Raw genomic sequence first — 13,520 nt, 5'->3', positions numbered from 1 at the left:
GGCCTGGGTGAGCCATTGAGGTATACAGGTAGATGAGACACGAGTGAAGCAGTTGTGCAGATGGTAATGAGAAAGGAATGTAGGTGAGACCAAGTAGGCAGTGCTTGGGCTCAAGAGGTCCTGAAGCAGCATATGGAGGGATGACTGAGGTGGGCTGGGGGGTCCTTTTCAATGAGGAATGGCCCACACAACTAGCAGGCAGGAGAGGGAACATATCTGAAACCCTCCCAAGTGAAACCTGTTTGTCTGCCCTCAACCCAACAACATTTCAACCCTTTCAACCCAGGCTCTAGTGTAGGACCTAGTCTCATGACCCCTGGCAGAGCCTAGCTAGGCCCTGAAAACAAGACCTACTGCAAGAGTGGGGGACAGTAAAGTGCAGCACCAGGCCTGGCCTGGTACCAGTCACCAGCAACTGTGGGTAGAGTCCAGACTGAACAGGAAAGGCCGTTAGGAGTCTGCCAGCCTCTCCCATATGCTGTCCACAGGTGGCCACCAGGCAGGCCTCCCATTTCCCACAACGTGGATTGAGGCATTCTGCATTAAGCATGAACCAGATGCTGGCAAGTGATCCAGCTTGGAAGTACAGGAGGCAGGCACCAGGTCCAGGCCCCAGTGGACAGACTAGATTCAAAATTGCTAAATGTATAGATTACAGCTTGAGAGAAGGTGGACAAGGCAAATGGTGAAAAGTTGCAGAAAGGCTTCCCTTTCCCCCCAAAATGAAGCAGGACCCACAGGCCTGGCGTGGAGTGTTGGGATATTCCACAGGGCTTGCCAGGACTAAAAACATGTTTTTATCTCCCAAAGGACAAATCAGGCCTAAAGCAAAAAGGTCTCCCCCTCGCTAGAGCCAGCAAAGCACCTGGGAGAGACCAAGTGAGAATGAGGTGGGAGGGTGTGAGTGCCCTGGGTTTCCACAGGGGCAGCCGGAGAGACAGCATAGAGGTAAGGCGTTTGCCTTTCATGCAAAAGGACGATGGTTCGAATCCCGGCATCCCATATGGTCCGCCATGCCTGCCAGGGGCGATTTTTGAGCATAGAGGCCAGGAATAACCCCTGAGCGCTGTCGGGTATGACCCAAAAACAAAAACAAAACAAAAAACAGAAGGTCATAGAAATTCTATTCAGTCATTTCAGCCACAGGGAACCTGCATCCTCCCTCCCAAAGCTAGCACTGAAACTCAGAGGCTTTGCAGAACAAGAAGAGGGAGGGCAGGGGTGAATGGATGGGAGAATAGGGTACATCTATGCTGCTATCGAGCCCCAAAAAGGCTGGCCTGAAGCCCTTGGGGATCCACATAAACAACAAGTTTTGGTGATGTGGCTGGAGCAATAGTACAGCATGTACTTGCCTTGCACATAGCCGACCTGGGTTCGATTCCTGGCATCCCATTCCATATGGTTTCGTGAACAACGCCAGGAACAATTTCTGAGTCTAGAGCTAGAGGTAAGTCCCAAGCACTGCCAAATGTAACACCAACACACACATACACACACACACACATGCATGCACACTTGAAAGCGTAGATTCCAGTGAACCTAGAGAATTCAGTCCCTGCTTCCTCTCTGCTGACCACTTGTATCTTACTTATCCAGGTTCCTATGCTATCCTGCACCTGGGGGCCCTCTGCCTTGGTCTCAGAATTCACTGTAGTATCTGCTTTCCCCATGACCACTGATGTCACCAGCCCTTCTGAGAAGTAGCCCCCACCCCATATCTCTCACCTTGCCCTGTCCTGCCCCATGAATCTGGGTAGCACAGCTCCAAGCCATACTAGGAGAGTGACAGGAAGCAGAGTGCTACTATCTATGCTGAACTAAGAGCCTGAGACACAGCAATTGCACCTGGCGGGAGGGGGGCAGGGGTTGTGAACAGGTACAGCAGGTCCCCTGCTCTGACCCAGAACCAGTGCTCAGAACCCCCACCTGCAACATGTGGACCTGGCACACGTAGCTGTCTATTGCCCAGGCCTGCACTCACTCACAAAAGACAGGACCTTGGCTGGCTCTAGGAGTCTCTGAAGGGAGCTGCTGAGACCAAACCATCCCTCTAGCTCCCTAAAAGCCTGTTCTAGCAATGCCCCAGCAGATGTGGCTAGGGCTGTGGTGGGGTGGAGAGGAAGTGTGAGAGCAGAATCAGGCACCAGCACCATAAAGGGGTGTATTCTACCGACACAGTTAGAGGTGATGGCAGGAGTTGAGGAGGTGTTCAACTGTGCTGCACATAGGATCTGCATGTGGGAGGTCCAGCCAGGGGCCATCCCTGGAGTACATGGTCCCTCAAGAACTGGTGGGAGTGATCCCAAGCATGGAACTTCCAGGAGCCCTTGAAATCTGCATGTGGTCCCCAAAGCCAAAATAAATAAAAAAAAAAAAAAAAATGAAAGGATGGGCTAGGGGATGGAGAGATAGGATAAATAGAGAGGATATAGCCAAACAGGGTTCGATTCCCACATCCTAAATTGTCCCCTGAACACCACCAAAAGTGATTTCTGACTGAGCACAGAGTCAGGAGTAACCCCTAAGCATTGCTGGGTATGGTCCAAAAACAAAACAAAACAAAAAGATAGGCCTGGAATAATAATACAGCAGATAAGGTATTGGCTTTACACATGGCCAACCAAGGCCTGGATCCCCAGTATTCCATATGGTCCCTGAACACACCAGGAATGTTTCTTGAGTGCAGAGCCCAGAATGGGTTCTGAATACCACCAGATTTGGCTAAACCACACCTCCCATCCCCACCAAAAAAGAAAGGAAAGGGCAAAAGTTAGGGAGAGAGGTACAAACAGTCCTTCCACACCTCTAGCGCTAAGGAATTAGGGAAAGAAATTAGAGAAAGGTGCTGGCCTTAATCTGTTTCCTGGAATTTTAGTCCATACAAGGTGATGCTCAGGGGCTTTTCCTGGCTCTATGCTCAGGAGTGATCCCTGGACAATATGTGGTGCTGGGAATTCAAACCAAGATCAGTCACTTGCAATATAAGGACCTTCACCTACGTACTCTCTCTTTCTCTCTCTGCCCCTCCACCTATTTCTCAAAGCCTTGGTAGGCCCTGCTTTGCTCTGTCCCTCTACTCAACTTCACAGTCCCTTGGAGCACCCAATAAATCCGCTCCCATTTTCCAGACCCATGCAGAGTGATGTGCTAGGGCTCAAGAGTGAAGGTCTATGGGAATGCAGGGAGGTGTGCAGTGAGCCTAAGGACTGCTGAGCGGGATCACAGCATTGAAAACAGGGACTCGCATCACACCCAGGGGTTCAAGCAGTCATTTACGTGGAGTAGAACCTTCCACATGGGCCAGGAATGAATGGACGCCAGGCAGATGCCTCGGCTGCAGTGGGCACTCCCACCTCCAGCAGCAGTCACAATATTGACGGGTTGCTAAGAGTTCCTCGAGGGCTGGAGCCCATCCCGGGAAAGAGGAAGGCTGCCTGGTGCAGCCCTGCCAGACCCACGGAGGCACATCGCTGACCTCTGTCTCATGGTGGCGAGGAGCCCAGACTTGTTATATAAAAGCTCTGGCCTGCAGTGAGTGCCTAAGAAAAAACACACAGCCTCGGGTCCTAGCACAGACTGAGACAACTGTGCCTTGACTGGTCTGTCTGAGGGGTGGGATGGAGGCTGCTAGAACTCCTGACGGAAGAAATCACAGGGCTTGGGTCAGTGGGAGCTTTGACATTCGATGCACTGCAGGAACTCCTCCTCCAGGGAGCCTGCCTCAACTGCACACCTAGTCTGAGCTGACACTGCCCAAGGAGGAGTTCTGAGACTATTCTGAGGACTATTCTGAGACCTGGAGCATGTTTTCCTTTCACATCCTGCTCCTGTTCTCTCTCTAGACTCTGCAGTGGAACTGAGGCAGATCTGTACTGGTGCAGGGCTGGGCATTCCCACCAGAATTCCCCTCCCCAAAGCTGTGCCAGATATTTGGCTCCCTCTCACTCTCTGGCCATCTGCTCACTGGTCTTTATGGAACCCCCAACCAGACTCAGAGTGTCTTCAGCCAAACCCCATCCTCATTTCCTTACTCTCTTCTCCACCAAGCCAAGCACAGTCCCGGACATTCCAACACTCACTTGTGATATTTCGTTCCAGAAAATGAAAGGAGGGGGGCAAGCATGATGTCCTCAGACAAGGAGGCAGGGCCAAGGGAGCCCAGAAAGCACTCACATCTGGCAGCGCCCAACCTCTGGGAGGCACAGTGGGGCTTCCCCCAGCTTGCGAGGAAGAGCTGATATATACAGGGTCTCCTGGACATGAGCCACCTCCAGGCCCATGCTCATCTTCCTCTGAGAACTGCCCCTAAAAGATGGACAGGAATGGTCCAAACCAGAAAGGTGATGTTTTGACTCTAAAATGCACGTGCTGGAGCGAAGCAATAGCACAGTGGTAAGGCATTTGCCTTGTTCAGTTAGGCATTTGCCTTGTTCATAGCCAACACAGGACAAACCTCGGTTCGAATCTCAGCATCTCATATGGTCGGTCCCCTAAGCCTGCCCGGAGCGACTTATGAGCACAGAGCCCTGAGTGCTGCTGGGTGTGACCCAAAAAAGACAAAACAAACAAACAAAAAATGCACATGCTAAGAGGGCAGGAGTGATAGCACAGTACGTAGTGTGTTTGCCTTGCACACAGTCGATCCAGGTTCGATCCCCAGCATCCCATATGGTTTCCTGAGCCTGTCAGAGCGCAGAGCCAGGAGTAACTGCTGAGGGCTGCTGGATATGGCCCACAAACAAACAAAAGAATATTGAAATCCTGAATTAGATTAAGAAATATTGGTTGAGGGCCAGAGTGACAGCACAGCAGTAGGGCATTTTGCCTTGCACTTGGCTGACCCAGGCTGAACCTGGGTTTGATACCTGGTGTCCCAAATGGTCCCCTGAGAGCCAGGAGGGAGGGAGGGAAGGAGGGAGGGACGAAGGGAGGGAGGGAGGGAGGGAGGGAGGGAGAAAGGAAGGGAAGGAAAGGAAGGAAGGAAGGAAGGAAGGAAGGAAGGAAGGAAGGAAGGAAGGAAGGAAGGAAGGAAGGAAGGAAGGAAGGAAGGAAGGAAGGAAGGAAGGGAGGGAGGGAGGGAGGGAGGGAGGGAGGGAGGAGGGAGGGAGGGAGGGAGGGAGGGAGGGAGGGAGGGAGGGAGGGAGGGAGGGAGGGAGGGAAAGAGAGAAAGAAAAAGAGAGAGAAAGAAAGAGAAAGAGAAAGAAAGAGAGGGGCCGGTGAGGTGGTGCTAGAGATAAGGTGTCTGCCTCGCAAGCACTAGCCAAGGAAGGACCGTGGTTTGATCCTCCGGCTACCCATATAGTCCCCACAAGCCACGGGCGATTTCTGAGTGCTTAGCCAGGAGTAACCCCTGAGCATCAAATGGGTGTGGCCCCCCAAAAAAATAAACCAAAAAAAGAGAAAGAAAGAGAGAAAAAGAGAGAAAAAGGAAGGAAGGAAGGAGGGAAGGAAGGAGGGAGGGAAGGAAGGAAGGAAGGAAGGAAGGAAGGAAGGAAGGAAGGAAGGAAGGAAGGAAGGAAGGAAGGAAGGAAGGAAGGAAGGAAGGAAGGAAGGAAAGGAGGGAGGGAGGGAGGGAGGGAGGGAGGGAGGGAGGAGGAGGGAGGGAAGGGAGGGAAGGAAGGGAGGGAGGGGAGGGAGGGAGGGAGGGAGGGAGGGAGGGAGGGAGGGAAGGGAAGGAGGGAGGGGAGGGAGGGAGGGAAGGAGGGAAGGAGGGAAGGAGGGAGGGAGGGAGGGAGGGAGGGAGGAGGGAGGGAGGGAGGGAGGGAGGGAGGGAGGGAAGAAGAAAGGAAGGAATATTGGTGGGGCCAGCGAGATACTACAGTGGGTAGGCTTCTTGCCTGACACACAGCCTACCTGGGTTCAATCCCTGGTATCTGAGCATTGACAGGAGTGATTTCTGAGTGCAGAGCAAGAGTAAGCCCTAAGCATAGCTGAGGGTGTCCCAAAAACAAAAAATCAGGGCCCGGAGAGATAGCACAGCGGCGTTTGCCTTGCAAGCAGCCAATCCAGGACCAAAGGTGGTTGGTTCGAATCCCGGTGTCCCATATGGTCCCCCGTGCCTGCCAGGAGCTATTTCTGAGCAGACAGCCAGGAGTAACCCCTGAGCACCACGAGGTGTGGCCCAAAAAAACAAAAAACAAAAAAAAACAAAAAAAATCAAACACATAAAGAAATATTGGAGGGGGAACATAGGAGATACAAGAGGAATAATATAGCAAGTAAAGCATTTGCCTTTCATGCAGCCAATCTGGGTTTGATCCTCTGGGAACCCTAGACAGTCCATGAGCCCAAGTAGGAGTGATCCCTGTACACAGAGCCAGAGTGGCCCTAAAATAAAACAAATAAACAAGAGGCAAAAAGAAAAGGAAAGAAAAGAAAAAGAAAATAGTACAAAGTTTGTCTTACATGTAGCTGACTCAGAACCACATATAGTCCCAGAGCAGCGCCAGAGGTGGGTCCCTCCTGAGCAGAGCCAGAAATAGTCCCTGCAGAACACCAGGTATGACCCCAAGACCACCCCCTCCACAAAGGAACAAATAACATCTCTGTATAATATCTCATACAAGATGACTGACTTCTACCTCAAGTTAGCACCATCTGTTCTAATCATGGGATGATCAGTGGATTCCTTCCACAGGGGATTCCTCACAAAGACAAATGGCATGAAAAAAAGCAACAAGGTAAGATGGAATCTGGATGCCTGGAGCTCCCAGGCTCACCTGCTGGTTGGGGAATCCACTCTCCATTCCCCAGGGATTCACTCTGCATCCCCTAAGGACTTTTCACAAGTCTGGTTCCAATATGATCTCTCCTGGCCCCACACATTTTTCTAGCCAACATTTCCAGCTGTCTGGAGAACACAACCTCAATTGAAGGCTGGCTCGAGTTTAATTTTATCAAGGTAAATTCTTATTTTTCAGAACCTAGACCAGGGACAAGGATGACAGTATAGCATAGGTAGAGTGTTTGCTTTGCATGCACTGTCAGTGCCAGAAGTACCATATTTTGTGGGGCTGGAGAGATAGCTCAGCAATAGGGCTTCTGCCCTATTGCCCGATTTGCCAAATCGGCATATGCCGATCCAGGATGAACCTGCATTCGATTCCCGGCATCCCATATGTTCCTCTGAACTTGCCAGGAGCAATTTCTGAGCATACAGCCAGGAGTGACCCTGAGTACTACCAGGTGTGACCCAAAAGCCAAAAAAAAAAAAAAAAAAAAAACCAAAAGAAATACCTATTTTTGTATCATAGGACATACCTTTCACATAACCCCCACCCCCAAAATAAGTGCATCTTATGGAGCAAATGCCACCTGGAGCTGAAACCTGAGTGCAGGGGAGGAGAGCGTCTAAAAACTACGTGCATCTTATAGAGCGAAAAATACGGTAATTCCTGAGTATGAAGCCAGGAGTAATACCTGAGAATCACCAGGTTCAGCAAAAAAAAAAAAAAAAAAAAAAAAAAAAAAAAAAAAAAAAGCCCCCCTAAACCCTAGAAGAAATTTCAAAGTCAATGCGGGCTTACCTGCATATGGATAGTCTGACCCAGCACTGGAGAGAGTAGGGCAGTACGGCACCTGCCTTGCATGCAGCTCTGCCAACCGTGACCCTAGTTCAAATCCCCAGCACCACATATGGCCCTCTGAACACTGTCAGGAATCACTCCTGAGCACGAAGCCAGGAATGCCAGATTACTGCTGGGTGTGGCCCAAAAACAAAACAAAAAGGAAAGGAAAACAAACTAGTGAAACAAGGAACAAGGGCTGATGGAAAGCTCCATGAGGAATGTAAACAGCCCAAACCCAGGACAAACCACTTACACTTCAGTGCCAGGGAATTGGGGAATAGACCAAAGGGCTCCTCAGCCAGCCAGGGTCCCCCACACAGTCCCACAGCCCCGCCCCATCCTCATCTCTTATTTTAGGAGAGAACTTCATTACCTGGGTGGCCTTGTCATTGGTACAGTGGGTGAAGGCCCCATCAGCATCTCGGGGCCACTGGCCCAGCAGGTAGGAGCTGAGGATGGTGTCGAGGGAAAATGTACGTCGGACCTGGGGTGGCTGAGGCCTGCACACAGATTTTTCTGGGGCCACGGAGCACGGGACACTGGCTGGAAGAGAGCACAGAGGCACACCTTGACATCGCCATGGACGAAGGCTGCAGGGACCAAATTCCTCTCTCTCCAACCTCCCTCTGAAAGGCCTTTGTTGAACCCTTGAAAAGGGATGATCTAACTAGGGCTTGCCTCACTGAACCAGAGGGCCTTTATCAGTGCAAACATTTCACACCATTTTGTTTGGTCTCGGGGTTATTTTATGTGTGTCCTGCTCTGAATGGGTAAAGAGTTGCATCCACCTCAGTCTCCACACCTGACTGCATGGGGGGTAGGGCTCTTTCCATCTACAGATGGAAAGCCCAAAATGAACAAGACCCACATTTGTCTCCCCACATCCTGCCCTTCACTTCCTCCCTCCAACACCCATTCAGGGCTCCTTGCACTGCAAAATCCTCCTGAGGAAATGAAGGACTCTTTGGAATTCCTTCAAAATTAGTAGTTCCAGGAGATTTGGGGGACTGAGACCATGGGAACAATAGAACTGCTTTCAGCTAGCCGGGAGTGAGGCAGCCAAATTTAGGAAACTATCCAGGGCTTTGGGGTTCTCTCCTCTGTCTCTGACTTCTGTCTCCATAGGACAAAAATAAAGCTATTATAAATCCATTCGCTGTATGTTTACCTTAGTTTAGGCTTTCTGGGAGAAGGTAACAGTTCCAAGGACTCTGAAATCATCCATAAGTTTCCATCATCTCATTTGACCCCATTTTCCTTCCATGGCCACATTTTAAAATACTCCTATCTTGAGATCTATAAAGGCTCTTTCCCTTAGGCAGAGAAAACTGCTTTCATATATATAGTAATCCCCTGGCAATGCCTGAGTGCAGTAAGCACAGCACAGAGAACTGGGGACTGCAGATATAAATAAACCTGAAGAGCTTTGTATTAAAAAGACACTAACAGGCTGGCAGCTCCTCAAAAAGTTAAACATAGTATTACCATACAATCCAGCAAACACACACACACACACACACACACACACACACACAAAACAGGGTCTGGGAGAGATGTTCATACACTCATATATCCATATTCACAGCAGCATTATTCATAATAGCCAAAAGGTGGAAGCAATCTATCTGTGAACACAGACAGATGGTGGGTAAACAAAATGTGGCAGATCCAAACAAGACAGTCCCACTCTCAAACACACATGCTCCAAAATGGACAAAACTCCAAAACATTCTAAAATATGAAATAAAACAGACCCAAAAAAGAACAAATATATGATTCCATTTCAATAAGGTACCTAGAATAGGCAAATTCATCAGGACAGAAAGAAGAGAGATAGCCAGGGTTTGGGGAGCAGGGGAAGAAGACCTGGAGAGTTACTGGTTAGTAGGCAGTTTCCAACTGGAACAATACTAATGTTCTGGACATGGATGGTAGTGGAGGCTTGAAGATGCTGTGTCTGAACTTAGTGTCACTGTAGAGTAGTTATAATGGCAACTTGCCTTCTGCAAAATCCAAGATATACACAGATAGAAACACATTACACACAGATAGAAACACATTCATAAATTACTTAAAAATTAGAAATGGCCCAGGTTTGGAGCTGAAGAGATAGTTTGCCTTGCATGCAGAAAGATGATGGTTCGAATCCCGGCATCCCATATGGTCCCCTGAGCCTGCCAGGAGCGATTTCTGAGCGTAGAGCCAGGAGTAACACAAGTGCTGCCGGGTGTGACCCAAAAACAAACAAACAAAAAATTCCTCAAAGATTTTTTTTTCTTTCATTTCTTTCTTTTTTCTTTTTTTCTTTTTTTGTATTGGGGCCACATCCAGTGGTGCTCATGCTTACTCCTGGCTTTGCACTCAGAAATTACTGCTAACAGTGCTTGGGGGGACTATGTACGAAGCCAGGAATTGAATTGGGGCAGGCTGCATGTAAGGCAAATGCCTTCCGCTGCTGTACTGTTTTCTGATCTTCCTCTTCAAAGTTTTTTCATTCTGGAATAACCAACATCTCATGTTGAGGCCTTTCTTTTCTCTGTTTGTTGTTGATGTTGTTCTTGTTTTTGGTTGTTGGGCCACAGCAGGTGACACTCAGGGGTTACTCCTGGCTCTGCACTCAGAAATTGCTCCTGGAAGGTTGGCAGCAAGACAAATATCCTACTGCTGTGCTACCACTCCAGCCCCTCTCTTCTTTATGTTATGGTAACTTTCCTAGGCTCTTTTCTCTGACATTTCCTAAATAAACTATTTACACTTCACTAAAAAAAAAAAAATGGGGGGGTGAATTAGGAAGAGAGAGAACGAGAGACTGACTATGTGCTCAATAGTGGAGTCTGTTTTGAGACTGGAGGCTTGGGTTCAACCCCCAGTATCAGACCCAAAAGCAAACACTGAAATGTCTCATGAACTTTCTGAGAGCACCAAAGGCTCATGCTGGGTCCCACACCCTCACTTCCTGTTCTCTACACTTCACTGCTCTTCGAGGTGTCTGTGTCTAGGGCGAGCTCTTCTTCTCTGCACCACTTCCTATCCAGGTCCCAGGCTTTTTCATCTTTGAGCTTTCAAACACATGGCTGGGTTAAAATCGAACCCATCTGTGAAGACCATCAAACGGACCCCACCTCCATGAAGCATTCCTGACTGCCTGGGGGAGAACCTCAAGCTTTCCTGAGTTTCTCCTGGGGTACCAGTACCTCTCGGACAGTACCTCCCCTCTCTTGGGTGATGGATATTTACCACTCCCAGATAATAGGACTGGCTCTATTTTATGTCTTTGCCCATACCCCACCCCACCCCACCCCCTCAATCGCACATACGCAACACAGCATAGTTGCAACACAGCATAGTCACACCACAGTAAGATACCCATACAGCACACATAAAAAATACAGACACACACAAGCAAGTACTAGGTTGGTGATCACCAGGCACCTAAGTATTAGATTAAAATCAGTTTTACCACAAAAGACCTGCTTTAACTCTGCCACAGACTGGGTAAGTACATCTTGTCCAGTCCACCCACCCTGAGCCACAACACAGAATAGTGTTTCTCTCCCTCAGAAGCTCAGAAGGCACAGCCCAGCTCTCCCTCCCTGTGCCTTTCACCCAATGACTCTCTAACAGTCCTGCGGGTTCAAACCCCACCTTTCTCTCCAACCCTGACTTCCAACCACTCATTTTTCTACCCTGGATTTCAGATTAAATGGTGGTTGGGGCCAAAGAGACAGAGACAGTACAAGGGATAGGGAGCTTGTCTTGCACGTAGCCAACCAAGGTTCAGTCCCCAACACCACATACGTCCCACACCATACCCTACCAAGTGATTCCCCTCAATGCAGACCCAGGAGTAAGTCCTGAGTACTGCCAGGCGTGGTCCCCCAAATTGATAATAATAATTATTAGCATGGAGGTAAGGCGTTTGCCTTTCATGCAGAAGGTCATCGGTTCGATTCTCGGCGTCCCATATGCCCCCCCCCCCCCCCGCCTGCCAGGAGCAATATCTGAGCATGGAGCCAGGAGTAACCCCTGAGCACTGCCGGGTGTGACCCAAAAAACCACCAAAAAATAATAATAATAATTATTAAATGGTAGCAATTCCCTGACATTGCTCCCCTGCAAAAATCACCTGCCTTGGAAGCATGAAGCTATGAGTCCAAGTTCCTGGAAGACTTAAGTGTGGTCCCTGCGGCTTTATGGCAAGCACTGAATGTCTGACCTCATGTGAACATCCAGGGTGGCATGAGGAGAAAATGAAAGTGTGCAACCTGCTGAGAGTAAAGATGTTTGTGCAACAGGACCAGGAGAGGAGCCCTCAGCAAGCACATGTGTGAGCACCACAGGGACCATGTGAGCATCACAATGAACACTGCAACCAAGAGTGGGAGAACACAAACAAGCTGGTGTAGAACCCCATAACTGGAGAACAATGAGGAGGCAGTGATGACCAATGAGGGTGGTGACAATCTGGCTATTTCTGAGGATCTGTGCCATGTATAGACAGCGTTTTGTGATATCTGAGCTAGGATGGGGGCTGTGGAAAATAAGACTGCACAAAGTCTGGGGCCGGAGAGATAGCACAGCAGTAGGGTGTTTGCTTTGCATGCAGCTGATCCAGGATAGAAGGTGGTTCGAATCCTGGCATCCCATATGGTACCCCGTGCAATTTCTGGGTGCAGAGCCAGAAGTAACCCCTGAGTGCCGCCAGGTGTGACCCAAAAACAAAGCAAACAAATAAACAAAAAAGACTGTGAGTCAAGGACAGATGCAAAGGTGTGTGTAGAAGCAAGGTGAGCAAGAGACAGGCATAAAGGCCAGTGTCCTGGTCCTAATGGCTGCTTCAAGGCATTGTCTACTGCTCTGAGGACAAGCATCTAACTCAGGGCTGAGAAAGAAACCAGTTCTCAATGAGGTTGCCTTTCCTGCCCCTCAGAAGTAGCAGACAAACTCTCTTCTAGAGTTCTTATATAAAGGCTGAGAGTCTCACTGTACTTGCAAGTTCTGTCACAGCCCTGGAAAGGACTTTTGTTCATGTGTGTCAGCCTTTTCTCTTTTTCTCTTCCATCAGCCCTGTCAGGGGCCGGGGAAAGACTGATGAGGAGGTGAAGACACAGAGAGGAGAGGTCTCCAGGGTACTAGCTCACCCTGCAGTCGGCAGCAACACCCCTGGCAGAGCAATGGCGGCTTCTTCTTTGGCTTTCGGGAAAAGAGGGACAGAGAGAGGAAATGCAGTCCGCAGTCACCTCAGGAGTGGAGACTGAAGGGATCTCTGAGGTCTCAGAGCTACCCGGCTCTCTTCAACATTGTAAAGCCCATTTCAGGACAGTGCCACCACTGCCCTTCCCAGTACTGTGCCACCTCTTCCAGAAAGCTGTGCAGCCCAGCCCCCAGTCCCCTAGGACGACTTTCAGCGGGGACTTTATTCCCAGGGCTCCCTGGCCAGAGAGGACTCAGAATTCTGGAATTTGGTGTGAGAATCCAACCACCCATTTTGGTCAAACTCTACATGCTTCCCAGCCACCTCTGACCGAAGTTATTCACAGACTCTGAGGACTTTGTGGATCCCAAACTGGTTCTCTACAGACCAAAAAACAATGCGCACACAATGGAGGGAGGGATGAAGGAAGAAGATGGATGGGGGTAGCACCAGCCCCAATCCAGAACCAGCAGCCCCTACCCATCTTCTCTGCCTGACTATATCCATCACTGTATCCACACCAAGCTTGCCTCAGTTTCTTTTTCTTTCTTCTTTGCTTTCTCCTTCCTCCCTCCCTCCTTCCCTTCCTTCTTTCCTCCCTCCCTCCCTCCCTCCCTTCTTCCCTCCCTCCCTCCCTCCCTTCCTTCCTCCCTCCCTCCTTCCCTCCCTTCCTTCCTTCCTTCCTTCCTTCCTCCCTCCCTCCCTTCCTGTCTCTCTCTCTCTCTTCCGTTTTTTTTTTGGGGGGGGGGAGGCCA

At 49.7% G+C, this 13,520-nt stretch overlaps 1 protein-coding gene across 1 annotated transcript in view; it reads right to left on the bottom strand.

Annotated features, from left to right (window-relative positions):
• Positions 1–13,520, bottom strand: part of FAM117A (family with sequence similarity 117 member A) — a 58,459-nt gene that overhangs the window by 16,194 nt on the left and 28,745 nt on the right. Inside the window, exon 2 of the mRNA XM_049779788.1 lies at positions 7,945–8,114. Coding sequence (XP_049635745.1) covers positions 7,945–8,114 — 170 coding nt within the window. The remainder of the gene's footprint in view (positions 1–7,944; positions 8,115–13,520) is intronic.

This window comes from Suncus etruscus, chromosome 1 (assembly GCF_024139225.1).
Source record: "Suncus etruscus isolate mSunEtr1 chromosome 1, mSunEtr1.pri.cur, whole genome shotgun sequence".
NCBI lineage: Eukaryota > Metazoa > Chordata > Mammalia > Eulipotyphla > Soricidae > Suncus > Suncus etruscus.
The sequence above is the reverse complement of the archived record's forward strand: the minus strand, read 5'-3'. Positions and strand labels throughout refer to the sequence as shown.